The 16,892-nt window shown below is 36.1% G+C and overlaps 1 protein-coding gene across 2 annotated transcripts; it reads left to right on the forward strand.

Annotated features, from left to right (window-relative positions):
* Positions 1 to 873: 873 nt before the first annotated feature.
* Positions 874 to 16,574, forward strand: LOC115413014 (OX-2 membrane glycoprotein). 2 transcript variants are annotated; one of them, XM_030125731.1, is made up of 7 exons: positions 874 to 1,085; positions 2,967 to 3,080; positions 3,167 to 3,487; positions 5,378 to 5,707; positions 12,364 to 12,648; positions 13,919 to 14,020; positions 15,951 to 16,574. In XM_030125731.1, the coding sequence occupies exons 2-7, from the start codon at positions 2,999 to 3,001 to the stop codon at positions 15,956 to 15,958; spliced, it is 1,128 nt and encodes a 375-aa protein (XP_029981591.1). In that variant the 5' UTR covers positions 874 to 1,085; positions 2,967 to 2,998; the 3' UTR covers positions 15,959 to 16,574. The 2 variants fall into 2 exon arrangements, with proteins under 2 accessions (XP_029981591.1, XP_029981592.1); XM_030125732.1 differs by having other exon boundaries at positions 2,997 to 3,080.
* The last annotated feature ends 318 nt before the right edge of the window (positions 16,575 to 16,892 follow it).

Below are 16,892 nucleotides of genomic sequence, written 5' to 3' on the forward strand. Positions count from 1 at the left end.
ATGTTGTTAATAAAGTTGAAAAAAAAAAAAAAACTAACATTTTGAATGGTTTCAAGGTAGGTCTCACGATAAAATAAACATTTAGAAGTATACATTTTCTGCATAACTGTAAAATACGAAAAACATTAATTAACGAATGCCGTAATTGTTGGCATATCTATGTAAATATGTAATTATCATATTGACCAGCAGGGGTCGACACAAGAGCATTCAAAACTGCTACAGTATTTTTTTTTTTAACTTTATTAATCAAAATGTGGTTATACACTCAATCGAATTCAATAGAAAAAGCCTTTTTTTTTTCAGACTGAGCAACAATATCAAACTTATCTGAACAGTATTAGTAAAGAACATCATAAAAAATAAAATAAAATAAAACAAATATCAAAATAAAGTCAGAGGTCTAATCAATACATTCAAATTTTCATAAACAATCAAGGCTTGTTTGGTTTTCACATGTCTCAGTGTCTTTTTGAAGTTTGTTATTTCATTCATGTAAATTAAGAACAGTTGGGGGGGGGGGGTCTTCACATATCTACATCTGTGTATAATTTGTTTGGGCATAATAACCAAAGTGTTATACATAATTACTTTTGTTTTCCATTATAATTCCGAATTTAATGTCTTTATATTCCAGTTTGGGCGATTGAGTGTCCTTCTCAGATGTTCAGTCTTGAAATGCTGTCCAAAATGTCCTGGTGTATGGGCGGTCAAAAATAAATGTTCTAAAGATTCAATTTCAAATTCATAAAACTGTTACAGTATTCTCAGTGTGAGAATTCTCATTAGCGGACATGCATCTGCACCTGCCCACGTAGCAATGGCTCAAAGTGACGCTAGAGGGCGCTGTTTAGACTACCGGAGCTGCGTCTGAGGAGGACTTAGAATCCAGCTGACTGAAGTTTGGAGCCGCAGCCTGCTGGTCCTCATTGTGCTGGTGGTGCAGAGAATAGAAAACACTCGGATGGGTAAAAATAGTTTGGAGTGATGTTTGAAGACGCAGCTGGATGATGAGGATGGGCGACATGTTGCTGGACTAGAATATTTACTGACTTTAACTTGTTGGACTAGGACAGCAACAAGAGGTGAGTAACCCCCTCTGATTTGTGATCTGTTTGGAATGTCATCAGTGTATGGGAGTTTCCTAGTTTGGCCTAATTTATGGAAAATATCTCCTACTTTTACATATGTTGTTTAGTTAAATGCACTATATTAGGTTTATAGGCTATTTTCTGTTTATAGCTGGACATTTTTGAGTTATGTTCATTATGGGGTCTGTGATATGGCAAATATTCAGTTTAACCCTTTCATGCATAGTGTTCACTCCAGTGGACAGTTATTCTACAGCTGTCCTCTTGTATATTCACAGGTTTTGTTTTAGTTGCATAATCAGCCGACACATTGGACAGTTATGCACCATCCAATACACTGACATTCATACCATTATTGTAACTTTCCTGTTCTTGATAAACCTAATCTGCGGTGATAGGTTTGAGTGTAAATCAATTGTTAATTGTTAGACTGTAATTAACAGGGTTTTTTAATTTTTTTTATTTTTTGCATATTGTCTCCATGAACTAGGAACATTATTACTGTTATTTAAGAAGAGGGGGTGGGATTTTATAAATTATGCTTTTTCTCACTCCTTTTCGAATATGTATTATATGTCTTATGTTTAAGTGTTTTGTTTATTTATTTTCTTTTGTTTTGACATTCATATTCGAAATAAATACATCAATCAATCAAATCAATCAATCAAGTGAGTCATAACTAGTATTAGAGTTTGTTAAAATGTGAGAAAACATCAGATTAGCAGCATTAAAAATGTTTTTATTTCACTGTTTTCAAATCACTTTCTGATATTGGGTTTTACATACATATTTCTGTGCTTCAAGAATAAAATGCATGGTGTAGCTGAGTGGACATTTTTGTAAATCCATGAAAAAAAAAACTCAGTTGCATTGTTTTTTCATGCCTAATGAGGAATAAAAACACTCAAGAAAAGATCTTCACAAAGGTTCTAATAATTCATGCATGAAAGGGTTAAAGAGCTATGACAACTTTAATGTCTGGTGGCTTCTTATCTGCAGATCATAATGCATTATAACCGCATAATCTCCATATCTGTGCATTGCAGTAGTTTTTTTGTTTGTCTGCATGTTTTAGTGCAGGTTAGGAAGTTTCAATTGCACTTAAAGAGAGAGATTGCTTCTCTTTATACCTGGGGTGTCAAACTCATTTTAGTTCAGGGGCCACATTCAGCCTAATATGATATAAAGTGGACTGGACCAGTAAAATAATATAAATAATAAGATAAGAACTTTTGAGTGAAAAAAGTAAATTCCGTAGTGAAAATGTTTACACCTACAAATTGTTCTTGAACATAACATGAACAAATATGAACAACCTGAAAATTCTATAGTAAAATAAGTGCAATGTTAACAATATTACACCTTAATTTATCATTTATACATGTGAATTACAACTTAGAGATCACAGTGGATCTACAAATACACAAAACATTAAATAACGGGACAAATATTATTAAAATTCCACATACTTCTCTTAAGACATTTCAGATATTCTAATTTTTTGTTAAAGACTAGACTGTAAATGTAAACATTTTTGTGTAATTTTACTTTTTTTACACTAAAACAAAGAGACAAATTTACAGTTCTCATTATTTATAGGTTATTATGATAGTATTTTACTGGTCTGATGCACTTTAGACTGAAATGACCTAAAAATGATTTTAACATCTTTAATTGTTAATATCTTCAGTGTAATTTTAGCATTTTACAAATTCATCCCAGGGGCCGGATTGAACCCTTTGGCCCCCGGCCCACATGTTTGACACCTGTGCTTTGTACTGATTACAAAGATGTGGTGTTCCTTTTCAGCCACTGTTTGATCCCTAGTAGCTTAAATGTTGAGGAATTTCTGACTGAAATCTGTCCATATCTCAGTGCCACTCCTTCTTCTCCCTATTAAATGAGCAATGATGAAGATGATGATCCAGGCCTGCTGTAGGAAAGGTCTACAAGTGTGTTTTCTCCTACTGTTGGTGGGAAGATTGCAGGGTGAGTGCGTCATCTCAGACAAATCAGACCAGACTGGATTTACAGAATATCCAGCATGTCATCAACATATTTCACAAATGTTTCAGGTAAGGTCACAACCCCGGCACGTCTGGAAGCTCCGGTGAACAAGCCCTTCACTCTGACCTGCATTGTTTCAAGGGAACGAGGCGAGTCTGTGCGGCAGGTGCGGTGGATAGATGTCCAGAACCAGACCCTGCTGAGCTACCAGCCTGGGAACAAGGACAGTGTGACTGGACAGCAGCATGTGGAGCTCGGCACCTCCCCGAAGGACACCTCTGCTGTCGTCATACACAGGGTGGGCTTCCGCGACGAAGGCTGCTACACCTGCATCTTTGACATGCATCCATCTGGGTCACAGCAGGGACAGACGTGTCTAACTGTTACCTGTGAGTAAGGCTTTCTTTCTTTACTCTCTCTGATTATAAATAAGGGAAAAGTTGCAACAAAAAATGTGTGTATGTGACTTTCTCATCGAAGCCTTCACTAAATCTGCACAAATTACCACTACACCCCTGAAATACATTTATATGAGGAAAAACAATTGGCAATGGATGCTTCTGTGAGCCAAAAAACACAAAATGTAAATCTGTATAAAGGAATTGAGCAGAACGCATGGAAAAACAAAAGGGCACAAAGGTCTGTTGCAAATAAATTTAATCAGTAATGTTCCAAAAGTCAGTCATGCCAAAGTACAACAGCCAGAAAGTACTCTGACCAAAAAATAAGTCATTTAAGAATGGCTGAAGGGGTATTGTAATCATTTTGTTGTCTGTCCGTCTGTCTGTCTGTCTGTCTTTTCAACGACATAATCGCGTTATCTGAAGAATGCATTGACTTATCTGCACCACATTTATACTATGGATGCATCTTGGCATGGAGCAACAGCCTATTGAAAATAGGTGACCTTGACCTACTTTTTCAATGTCAAATGGCCTTGTGCAGTTATAATATCTGAATAATTTCAAATATGAATATGTATGTAATAACTTTTACACAAAGACAATCTAATCTAAATTATAGGGCAGTAACTTTCAACAGAATCTTACACTATATTTGGCTGAGGGGGATTAAAAGTGCACGTTCTGTTTTTACCATTGCCAACACGTTTTAACAATGTCTAATGCCGTACATTCACTTAAGACAGGGGTCTCCAATCCTGGTCCTCTAGGTCCAGTATCCTGCATGTTTTAGATGTATCCCTCTTCCAACACACTTGATTCAAATGATAAGCCTATCTTTAAGTTCTGCAGATGCCTGATAATGATCGTCAGGTGTGCTGGAAGAGGGGAACATCTAAAACATGCAGGATACCAGGATTGGACAGCCCTGATTTAAGATTTCCAGCAGACAATTAAAGGTTCAGTGTGTAAAATCTTGGCTAATATGGGGATCTACTTGAAGCTGAATATTAGTTTATTATATTAAAACCTTAAGTAAGAACACTATTACTTAGATGTGAAGGATGTATTGGCCTAGTTGAGCCATTTCCATCTTATTAGAAAAGTTACTGAATTGATTTTAGAAAAACATGTTGTCCACATGAACTCAGTATTGCTGATGATGAGATGAATGATGAAAATATGCTTTTGATTCCATAACAGATGAAAGAAAGTGACCCTGCCTCATAAATTAGATGGGAGAAATGTCCAAAGTGAAAAACTGAGAGGCTCATATATCCAGAATGAGGCGTTTGATCTCAATACCTGAAATGTAAAGTAGAGTAAATGTAATTTATCAGTACTATGAAAGTTAGGTATTACATTAACAGACCAGAGGAGTGTCAAAACTCCATGATTTCTCCTTTTGTTTCTGGTTCAGTTCAATCTTTGTTGGTTTTTCACAACTTAATGATTTTGGATGGTTGCCCCTTGCACCCACCCTTTAAACAAAACCATTCTCAAATAGACTCCAAGGATAATAAGTCTTCCCAACAAACCTGTGTATCAACCTACTGTGGGGATTTACCGCTAAGTTATGTGCGTGCACAGCCTTCTTAACCCCGATCCAACCTCTGAACACAAGTTGATGAGACTGTAGAGATGCAGCCAGTCATGTTAATAAAAAACTGTGGAGCAGTGGGAGCAGAAAGGCTCATTGCTTTAACCAGAAACAGATGTTACAGATTCCAGTGACTGGTTTCTGTTTGGTGGTCTCATATTTCTCCATATTAACTCTCTTGTTTTTTCTCCCCATCTGTCTCCATGTTCTTTCCCCTTATCTTTTTTTCCATCATCCATCCTCTTTTTGTTGTGTTGCTGGGTTTCTCTCGCTCCTAGCACAAGTTACTGTCGACCGAAATAAGACAGCAGTGAGTGGGAAAAGAGCCTCCCTTTCTTGCTCCTACGGTTTGCCTGAAAAGGTGCAGCAGGTTGTTTGGAAGCATACATCAGCAGAGGGACTCTCCAGCGAGGTGGCGTCATTCGCCAAGCGGAGCGACCCCATGATCGAGCCGCCGTACCAGGGAAGGGTGTGGCTTAGCACCTCCCTGTCCGACAGCCAGCTCACCATCCAGCCTGTGGCGATCAAGGACGAGGGCTGCTACACCTGTCTGTACCACACACATCCTGACGGGCCAAAGGGCTCCACGGTCTGCCTCTCCACATATGGTAAACAAACGTCTTTTATGGAAAACTCAAACTCCAGCTACTGTACATATGTTCATACAGCAGCTCTACACTGTATCTAGATGCAGAATACAGCCATGGCCACTGTCAATTTGCTGCCTACGTTTTTTTTTTTGTTTTTTTTTTACATACACTGATGAATAATTATTAGTATGACATAGGTTTCAAAGACTTTTATTGAGAAGTAAATTACATTTAATTCATGAAGACCCAAACATCCACCAGTGACCAAAACTATCTCATGATCTAAAATGTATAACACCTGTTAATGCACTGATCCTATCAATCCATGTAAATAATTAGTGTAAAATCCTTTCATGCTCATCAGATGTGACCCATTCAGAGGTTCTGTAGTGAACATGGAAACACCGTCATCTTCTATAACATAGGTTCAGCAGTAAAACCTATGGAGTTTGATAAATAACAGCAGTCACAGACAGTTGTTTTAAGTTCAGTTGATATATTTTACTGAAAAAAAATTTTTTTTTTCTTCAGTTTTCTCTTTTTTTGGTATAATAACCCCTAAATTTAATCTGAGCTATTATGAACATCTGTATGATCAGTAAATTAAATATTGGAAAATACCTGATCTTCACTAGAAAAATGCAAAATACAGAGGATTATTTCATGATAAATGGTGACAAATCACTTAAGAAATGGTAAATATAGAGAAGAATTCATTTGGAAACTACCACAAAAGTAGCACTGGGTCTTTATGGGTTAAACAAAAAATTCATTGGTGTCATGAACATTCATTATATAGAGGTTAATTCTCCTGTCAGTGCCCTTCACTGATACTGATGAAGACCTGGAGTTGGTCTTTAAGCGCCTTTGCTCCTAATGTACTGCACAAGGTGCTAATGCTAATGAAAATGCTAGTGCTAAGTGCTGCACTGCAAAAATCTAAATCTTGCCAAGTGTATTTTTCCTCATTTCTAGTCAAAATATCTCATCACACTTAAAATAAGACATAATCACCTAAAAAGTAACTTTTCAGTGAGATATAAGAATTTATTTTTAGACAATAGATCTTGAAAATCTTATTTCAAGAAACCTTATCAAGATAATTTTCACTTGTTCCATTGGCAGATTGTTTTTGCTTGAATTAGGCAAAAAAAAAAAAAAAAATCTTGAATTAAGCAAATAGCTTTTTTGCTAATACTGGCACATATACAGAAATGTCCATTAATGTGTACTGTCCCAGCTAAATAAACAAATAAATAAATATCTCACTGAAAAATTACTCTGTAGGTATTGAAATGAGAAAAATGCACTCGGTAATATTTAGATTTTTGCAGTGTGTATGTGTATGTATTAGAACGAGTAAAATGTAGAGACTGAATTTCCCTATTCAGATAATGACTTTATTTAACCTTAACCTTAACCGTACTAAAAACAAAATACATTTGGCCTTCGTACCGTGCAGCATTAGTTCCACATATTTTTTCTCCTTTAACAGCTTACAAAAATGTAATGGATTTCATGCTTGGTTGTCAGTTGTTGAAACTAATGAATTTCACTTTCAAGTCCAATGCACCTTATAAAGAAAAGATCAAATTACGAACTTTTACAAGCATTGGCAAGTCATCAAGGATCAGACTTGTGAAATAGGTGTTAATTTGCTTTCATAATAGTTGTAATAGGCTTAAATTTTGGTTCAGTGTTAAATAATGTAGATACAGATGATATTTTAGTTGGTTTATTCCAGCCTGTGTCGAACAAGTGGAAGCGATGACATATTTGTGCGACTAGACGACACCTCAGGGAATTGGAAAAGGCGTTAAAAGTCTTAGTTTAGAGGCCATTTATTTTATTTTATTTAGTTTTTTAATTTATTTCCAATATCAAAAAACCTAAAAACAACAAGGAAAAAAAAGAATATCTGTACTAAATTTCAAGGTAATTTATCAAACTGACTCAGTACTCCTTAAAGGGTTGAAGGCAAATATATAAGATAAACATATTCTTTGCTAAGAGGTGTTTTTGATTTGATACAGTTGTGATTGTTTAGTTGCTCTATTTGATGATAGCATCACTTTTCACCCTTTTACCAAGTGAGAAATTGAATGTTTAGAAGTGATTTTATCTTACAGTGAGCTGTCAGTGGAAGATAGGAGTGGGGAAAAATGGTCTTTACTGCATTGACCTCAGCAGGGCTTTCTGTCAGAAGGAAAGACCGTTACCTTTCCAGGGATTTAGACCGGAATGTTGATCTTTTCTTCCTGATTTCTGCGGCTGATGTTTTCATGATACGGCAGCGAGGCTAAACTGTCAGCCGATTTGTTCACACACCAACACAGAACAGTGTGTCCATGTGAAGAATGGAGCGTTTGAAAGAATGATGGAGGCAGGGAGCGAGGTCCTGATGCATGACTGTGTCAGTGTTTGCAGAACACAGTGATTCCCTCTGTGCTTTGTCTTGCTCTCTTTTTGCTCATTTGCTTTTCCAGTTTTCGCAGCAAACAGATGTGCTTTTGTTTGAAATTGAACTGTACAGTACAGTAGGTGTTTCTGGTAATGAAGCACAATTAACATTAAAGTTTTTTTTTTTTTCTTATTTTTACATCAGTCTTCCACCCCCGTCCCATTCTGAATGATGCTCCCTTCTTCACTCCTACTCAGCTCCATACTGTTTATGGAAAGTAAGAACTGACATGAACATGTAGTTTTATAACAGAAATCCATTAAATTCTCGACATTTTATGACATTTGGAAAGTTGTCGTAGATCTTCACTTGGCTTTTGGAAAGACATAAAATTAATCAGTGATGAGGTTTTTTTTTTTATTATTATTATTATTTATTTAGTTGCAGGACAGTGTGTATTGGCATTAGTTGCAAAGAAAAGGTGCATTTAGCAGAGAAGCTAATTTCCATAATAAAACACCGCATAGATTACGAAGTTCTAATATATTGGAAGAAAACCGTTAAATATGACAGATATAGGAAAGTATGCTCAGGCTGAACGGTTACAGCCAAATACAAAAGTGCAATAACATTTCCTAGAATAAGAATAAGGTATAAAAGAAAGAAGAAGAGAGAGGAGGAAAAAAAAAAGAAAAATAAATAAATAAATAAATAAATAAATACATAAATACATACATACATACATACATACATACATACATAAATTGGCTAATTGTACAATAGCAAACCAGACATGGAAAGAAGTGCAAGAGTAAGAACTACAGAGCCAAAAAGTTCTGTGGAATTAACCGAGACAGTTTATACAATGCATGTGTACAGAGATAAGTACGGTACTTGATTTGATTAATCTGACAGAAGTCTTTGCCATAGGCACCAGAATACATACTAGTGTTAGCAGTGGTGGTTACTTTTATTTAATTTATTTACTGACAAAAACCATCTACTGATATAAATGTTTAATACTTGCTGATCCATTCATTCTATCAATCCATGTAAATAATTGGTGTAAAATACAGTTTGTCATCTTTTCATGGTCATTAGATATGACCCATTTGGATGTTCAGAGGTTCTGTAGTGAACGTGGAAACACTGTCATCTTCTACAACATTAATTCAGTTTTCTCTGTTTCTGATTGAATAACCTTTGGGTTTACTCAAAGCTTTAATGAACATCAGCATGATCAGCGCATTAAATATAAGAAAATACCTCATTTACACTGAAAAAAGACTAAATACAGAGGATAATATTATAATAAATGGTGATAAATTACTTAAGATAGGTTAAATAGAGAGAACAATATATTTGGGAATTGCTGCCAAAGTAGCATTGGGTCTTTATGGGTTAAAGTGATATGACAGTAATGAAATACAACCAATTACATACAATATAAATATACTTAATAATAAAAACATTCTTTATCATTTTGCCTCGTATTTTGAATGAATTAATGAATTAATGAATGTTTATTTCAGTTAAAAAAAAACACATACATATTAAAAAAACAAACAAACATAAAATTAACACAATTTGTAACTGAAAAAGGAAGAAGCTGAAGCCAGAGGCTTATTTCTGCTTCTCCTACATTTTGTATCACAGTAAGAGTAAAGAACAAATTTAATGTGATGAAATTTGTAGTAAATTGTGAAAACGTATGTATCTAAATTCCTAAACCCCTTCTTAATGCGGTTTGGATTGTTGTCATGATTTTTCGTGTTGTGGTTTTTCCCACCCAAAACATTTGCTACAGTCCCAGCTGACTGTGGGTAAATTTCACTCTACCTAAAAGCTCTGAGAAGATGTAGAAGTTACAAGGGCCAAAATATCTGTGGCGAAATGCTTCCCTGCCAACAAAAATGTTCTCAGTTCCAGTGTATCGCATTCCTCCTTCAGCCCCAAGAACAGAGAATTGAAAACAGGCGGATATTTACTTATGGATTTTAAGTGTGCAGGAATTCACATACCTTGGCTGATCCAAAGACTTGGATCCCAGGTAGCATCTCAACAATCTAACAAAGACACTTGTGTGATTTAAAACCAAACACAGATCTGAAGTTTGAAGAGTTGGCCAACTTTTAGAATAATATGTTTCAAATGTCATCCATCCATATTTGATCATGTTTTATTATCATTTGACACCATTTACAGATATTTTAAGGTTACGGATATGATCAAAAGTACAAGCGAACAGAAGAAGAAGAAGACAGAACTGGTCTATCTCTGGAAAATGACAAAAAAAAAAAAAAAGAGTAGTGAAGAAGTAGTTTATTTAGTCGTTAATTAATTTGAAACAACAAACAAAAACAACATAGCCATTGTTCCATATACAATTTGACCAAAAGGGTTTAGGCTGAAGTTAAGACTTATTTTGCCTACCCCTATTTACAGTTAACACAATGTTTCCATATGAAAACAATCAAACAATCAAACAAACAAAAAATGTTCAGTGTATTCATTGCTAAATATACAACAGAAGAGAATACATATTTAATTTTATTCAGGTAAGTCATGTCCTTATCTCAACTACCAATATTGATCCTAGTCTTTTAAACAAGTATTTTCTTTGGTCAATCCTGAGGTCTGTATCAGGATCATCTCATAAATTGTCTTAATAAGATACTTCAGAACTGATCATTTAAGCTAAAATGATGATTTTTAGAATATGACAGCAGATGAACATGTTTCCTTTGTTTTAAGTGAGTCCATTCACAGAATTTCTTAGTTTAAGAATATTAAGTACATGTTACAGTGCATTATGGTGTTTTTAATCAGCAATTTGCTAGAATTTTCCTATTTTTTGGTTCTATTTGGCTTTTTTAACTTTATAAAATCTTCTCCATTAGCAGTGATGTAGTCCAGGGTATACGGTGGTATACTTATTTTTCAGTCAGTATTGCATATTCCCACTTCTAAATCCCCCTGATGTGCACCATTCAGCAGTATCTGAGCCAAATTGCCCATGTTTTCCCCTAGGATGGTGAAGCCATGACCCGCCCCTCTCTGCCTCTAATTGGCTAGTACTTGGTACCTTCACTGATTAGATTGGTTAACTTTAGGCATGAGGACTGATGAGCCAATCAGAGGCAGAGTAGGGCGGGTCATGCAGAGGAAAATATTGCTAATTCAGAGCTGGCCACCTCTGGAACCTGATTGGACACCTCAGGTGCCAGTGCCACCCCAGTTGATGGACAGGTCACTGCACTTCTCATTGAAAGATGCGCAATTATTGGAAATGCGAACAAGAAAGGCAGAATAAATGTATTTCAAATGACTGACACATATTGAGAGAACCTGCTTTCATGGAATACATAATTCTGGGGTAAGTTTTAAGGTGGTTTCAGACTGAGTCACTGTTTTAAACTACTGGTCATATGACTGCACATGTAGAGGAGAAGAGATTTTGTCACCAATAGTTAAACTGAGTGAGTAGGCTAATGTTATGAAAGGCTAAAGTTATGAAAGGCTAATGCTATGAAAGGCTAACATTATGAAAGGCTAGTGCTATGAAAGGATAATGTTATGAAAGGCTAATGCTATGAAAGGCTAACGTAATGAAAGGCTAATGCTATGAAAGGCTAACGTAATGAAAGGCTAATGCTATGAAAGGCTAATGTTATGAAAGGCTAACGTCATGAAAGACTAACATTATGAAAGGCTAATGTTATGAAAGGCTACATTATGAAAGGCTAATGTTATGAAAGGCTAACGTTTTGAAAGGCTAACGTTATGAAAGGCTAACACTATGAAAGGCTAATGCAATGAAAGGCTAATGTTATGAAAGGCTAACATTATGAAAGGCTAATGTTATCCTATGTTTGCCTCATGTTGAATACATTTACATTCATGCAGCTGCTTGTGTGACCAGTAATACCTACAAACTGCTCCTGATCATGTCATGATAATATTACAATAGTGAGCAAATACTACTGATAGATTTTTGGGTGAACTAAATAGAGTAGTCTGACATGTCACTGTCTAAACGACGTTTTTCTGGACTACTTAAAAAAAAAAAGGGGGCAAAAATTGCGAGTATACCCACTTCTCCAGGGAACACTACACCACTGCCCATTATTCCATTTTTTCCCTTAATACATGATCATTTGATTATTTTTTCGAAATATTCCACATTTTCCAATAAGGTTGTTACTGTATGAGTGTATATGAGTCATTTTATTGTGATGCTAATGTTGTTTCTGTATCTCTTTATTTTTGCCAGTGTTGCCCAAACCTCAGGTGAGCTACAAGACCACGGCTCCAGGTGTGATTGAAGCCAACTGCACCTCGGTGTCGCGTCCGCCGGCCGAGATCGTGTGGAATGTGGAGACGGACAACCGCACCATGGGCCCCCCCTTAACCACACAGCTCCCACAGGATGATGGGACGACTCTGGTGATCAGTACGCTGACGGTCCGCTCAGGGCTGCTGAAAGACGTGTCTGTCAAATGCTTGGTGCATCATAAAGGCCTTGAGTCACCGATTGCTGTATCCATGAACACAAAAAGTGAGTTTGTATCAGGGATTCTGCTTTCACTATCGCCCCCTCAAAAGTTTTGATACTCAAACAGACAAACTGGGCATGTAATCAAAAATGTCTGTCTTCTGTTATAATGCACTAAAACCCACCAGTGGATTTATCATTCTTCATGAAACTTGGTGTGTTTAGTGTATGACTGAATATCTGAAACCCTGTATGATGTTCCTGTCCTCTTCCGTCAGTCTTTTCATACTGTTCAATGACATGAAAGTAGAGTTTGGACCTCCTATGTTTGAGCTCAGCCTTGAACATTTAGAAAATCTGGCTCTGCTTCTTGATAAATATTGGAGTTTTTTCCCAGCGTGCAGGGCTTTAAGTTCAACATATGTTAACAGAAATTATTTTGCATTTCTTCTTCTTCTTTGTTATTCTTCTACTTTCTTCTTCTTTTTCTTCTTTTCTTCTTTCTTAGTCTTTATTCTTTTTTCTTCTTTCTTCATCTTTTAATTCTTTCTTCTTCTTTTTCTTCTTTCTTCTTCTTGTTCATCTTTCTTCTTCTCTTCTTTCTTATTCTTTTACAGTCTTTTTATTCTTATTATTCTTTCTTCATCTTTTTATTCTTCTGTCTTGTTCTCCTTCCTCTTTCTTCTTCTTTTCTTCTTCCTTCTACTTTGTCATTTTCTTCTTTCTTCTTCTACTTCCTTCTTCTTCTTCTTCTTCTTCTTCTTCTTCTTCTTCTTCTTCTTCTTTTTCTATGGGTTCATACAGTCGAATCGTGGCCAAAAGTACAAGTTTCTGCCTTCTGAATGAAAAAATTGTGAGTGAAAACAGCATTATGTGATTTTTTTCAACATTTTTTCAACATTATTATTATTTTTTTTCCCAAAATGCTTTCCAGACAACTTCTAATTGTTCGTCAGTAAACTGCAGAAACACAGGGCAATTGCACTATTCCAAAAACTTTTGACCACGACTCTACATGTCATGTAAAAAATGTGTTTGTGTGACTTGTATGACAGTTGTAATAGCTGTAGTTTGCTGTTGAACTTCCCTTTACCTTAGTAACTTGAGTCAAGAGTTGAGAAATTACAGTAATCAGGCAGCTAAATGAAATCTCAAGCCAAATCAGTCACGGTCCACAAAGACTAGATTCAGTGTCCGTCATGGACAGGCCTGACGCTCAAAACAAACAGTACAAACATTTTAATTCTGCATTTATTCAGTTCATCAGCATCAGATATTTTGCCCAGAATAAGGGGTAACTAAAAACACTCATCCCCTCTCGTTTCTCCTGCAGTCGGGACAGCTCTCACCATCCTCATCTCCGTCACCACAGTAGCAGCTCTGTTGGTCATGTCACTCTGCTTCTGTCTCTGGAAATGTTTCTTACGAAAAGAAGGTGAGTGTTTTGTGTTGGTTATACACTGAACAAAAATATAAACGCACCACTTTTGTTTTTGCTCCCATTTTTCATGAGCTGAACTCAAAGATCTAAAACTTTTTCTGTGTACACACAAGGTTTATTTCTCTCAAATATTGTTCACAAATCTGTCTAAATTTGTGTTAGTGAACACTTCTTCTTTGCTGAGATAATCCATCCACCTCACAGGTGTGGCATATCAAGATGCTGATTAGACAGCATGATTTTTGCACAGGTGTGCCTTAGGCTGGCCACAATAAAAGGCCACTCCAAAATGTGTAGTTTTATCACACAGCACAATACCACAGATGTCACAAGTTTTGAGGGAATATGCAATTGGCATGCTGACTTCAGGAATCTCCACCAGAGCTTTTGCCTGTGAATTGAATGTTCATTTCTCTACCATAAACCATCTCCAAAGCTGTTTCAGAGAATTCATGAAGAAGACTGTGCGAGGAAAATGGTGGTCACACCAAATACTGACTGGTTTTCTGACCCCCCTGGACCACCTAATACAGTAAAACTGCACATTTTAGAGTGGCCTTTTATTGTGGCCAGCCTAAGGCACACCTGTGCAATAATCCTGCTGTCTAATCAGCATCTTGATATGCCACACCTGTGAGGTGGATGGATTATCTCAGCAAAGGACAAAGGAGAAGTGCTCAATAACACAGATTTAGACAAATTTATGAACAATATTTGAGAGAAATAGGCCTTTTGTGTACATAGAAAAAGTTTTAGATCTTTGAGTTCAGCTCATGAAAAATGGGAGCAAAAACAAAAGTGGTGCGTTTATATTTTTGTTCAGTGTATTTACCTCTGCCAAGGAGGTTATGTTTTTGTTGGCGTTGGTTTGTCTGTTTGTCTGTCTGTCTAAACGCAAGATAACTCAAAAAGTTATGGACGGATTTGGATGAAAATTTCAGGAAATGTTGATACTGGCACAAGGAACAAATGATTAAATTTTGATGGTGATCGGGGGTGGGGTGGGGGGGGGGGGGGGCACTGATCTGCCTTGGCGGAGGTCTGTGCTCTCCAAGTGCTTTTCTAGTTTTCATTTTGTTTAAATTTATGTCACATTTTCTAGACGGATCTTTTTGGCCATTAGACCAAAAATGTTGTTTTCAATACATACAGTTGCGGAAAAAATTTTTAGACCATCAAAAGTCATTAAAAAATGGTTATGCAATCAAGTACTAACTCCTGAGTGATGTAAGAACTGAAATGATTTTGGTTATTATCAAGAAAGCCATGGAAAATGGGTAGATATCAGCTCTGAAATGAAACTCTTATGAGCTAGTTTTGTTGTTATTGTCATTATATTTGTCCTAACAAATGTACTTTTAGTTTTATCACGTATTAAAATGACGAAGAAATTGAAGAAAACAAGAAGTGGTCTAATAATTTTTTTCTGTGACTGTACAGATCAGTCTTTTAGTTGTAAGGCTTTAGCTCCAGTCTTGTCTACATTTGTTTTGTTTTTTTCCCCACATTGAGCACCTGTTATATGTAGAAACACTCGTATAATCACATCTTTTTTATTTAGACAATAATAGAGTAGATGGTAAATGTATTCTCTAAAGCTGGTTTGAACAATAATGAAAATTATGAGATTATTGGACTGAAACTCAACTCTAATTGAATTCTAATGTCTTGTATCTTGTGTAAACACAGAACTTGAAACGTGAAACAAAATCAACAGCAAGTATGTTATTTAGAGACATAAATTAGACGGTAGTGCTGTGACCTCTTGACCTGCAGTACTAAGATTTCATTAAAAACAGCGTAACTGACTGAAAAAAGGCCAAAGCTATGTCGCTATTTTGGCTGCAGTTCTGTTTTATGTGCAGTAATATGTAAAGATGAGTCCATTTTTTTAATGTTCTGTCTTACGTGCGTTCCTTTTCAGCTGATTAATTTTGCTGATGAGACAAATGCATAAAAAGAGGAGGCGGTGATTCACAGAGTCTACCTAGTGAACTGTTCATCATCATCATCATCATCATCGTCATCACCGTGGTTCAGATGGGAGGTGAAAACTTGTGACGCACCTCATTAGGATGTCCAAAACAATCCTATTTCTGAGCACCAACAGTACAGCGACATTCAGTTTTGCTCTCCTGCTTCTGCCTCAGACTGTTATATAATCCACAGGCTGTCGTCACAGGAAGTTTATGTAAAAAAAAAAATATTACATGGAGAATTCTTCTGTTTCTGGTTCCATAATTGATTGAGTCAGTGGTCATACATTCCACATCAGAAAGCAGAGTCACTCTATGGCAAATTAAAAAATACAGTGTTTTTACCTTTACAGTATATTTCCTGTCCCTTTCATTTTACTTTTTATATACATTTGGCCCTAAATAACACATCTAACTCCCTCCTCCACCCTGGAGGTTATGTGTTCATGTTTGTTTAGGATTATGTATAAACTACTGTGCAGGATTTCATGCAACTTGGTAAAAGTTGAGGTCATGAACCAAGGATGGACCCATTAAACTGAACTGGCCCTGTGGCACATGTACAGCTCTGGAAGAAAGGAAGAGACAGCTGCAATTTCCTCTGAAATCAGCATGTCTGTATGTATGACAGCTATTCCATTCCTGTGTCTGTAGAATTCCAATTTATTCTACTTAATAAACACCTGATCCATGTCTTGTTTAAGAAGCAGAAGTGTAAAAAACACTACAGTGGCCATCACTATCTTCTTACAATATCCAATCCAACTTTATTTGTAAAGCACTTTAAAACAACTGCAGTGGACCAAAGTGCTGTGCAGAAGAATAATTAAAACCAAAATAGAAGAATAAAATGCAGAATAGATTTAAAGACATAGAAACTGTACAAAAAA

This window comes from Sphaeramia orbicularis, chromosome 21, assembly GCF_902148855.1.
Source record: "Sphaeramia orbicularis chromosome 21, fSphaOr1.1, whole genome shotgun sequence".
Classification (NCBI taxonomy): Eukaryota; Metazoa; Chordata; class Actinopteri; order Kurtiformes; family Apogonidae; genus Sphaeramia; species Sphaeramia orbicularis.

What these genes read in the sequence shown, in the direction of transcription:
- LOC115413014 (XM_030125731.1), top strand. Translation starts at nt 2,999, where the DNA reads ATGATGAAGATGATGATCCAGGCCTGCTGTAGGAAAGGTCTACAAGTG. An exon ending in GTTGGTGGGAAGATTGCAGG is followed by an intron (nt 3,081 to 3,166) that starts GTGAGTGCGTCA and finishes CAAATGTTTCAG; the next exon opens with GTAAGGTCACAACCCCGGCA. An exon ending in TGTATCCATGAACACAAAAA is followed by an intron (nt 12,649 to 13,918) that starts GTGAGTTTGTAT and finishes TTTCTCCTGCAG; the next exon opens with TCGGGACAGCTCTCACCATC.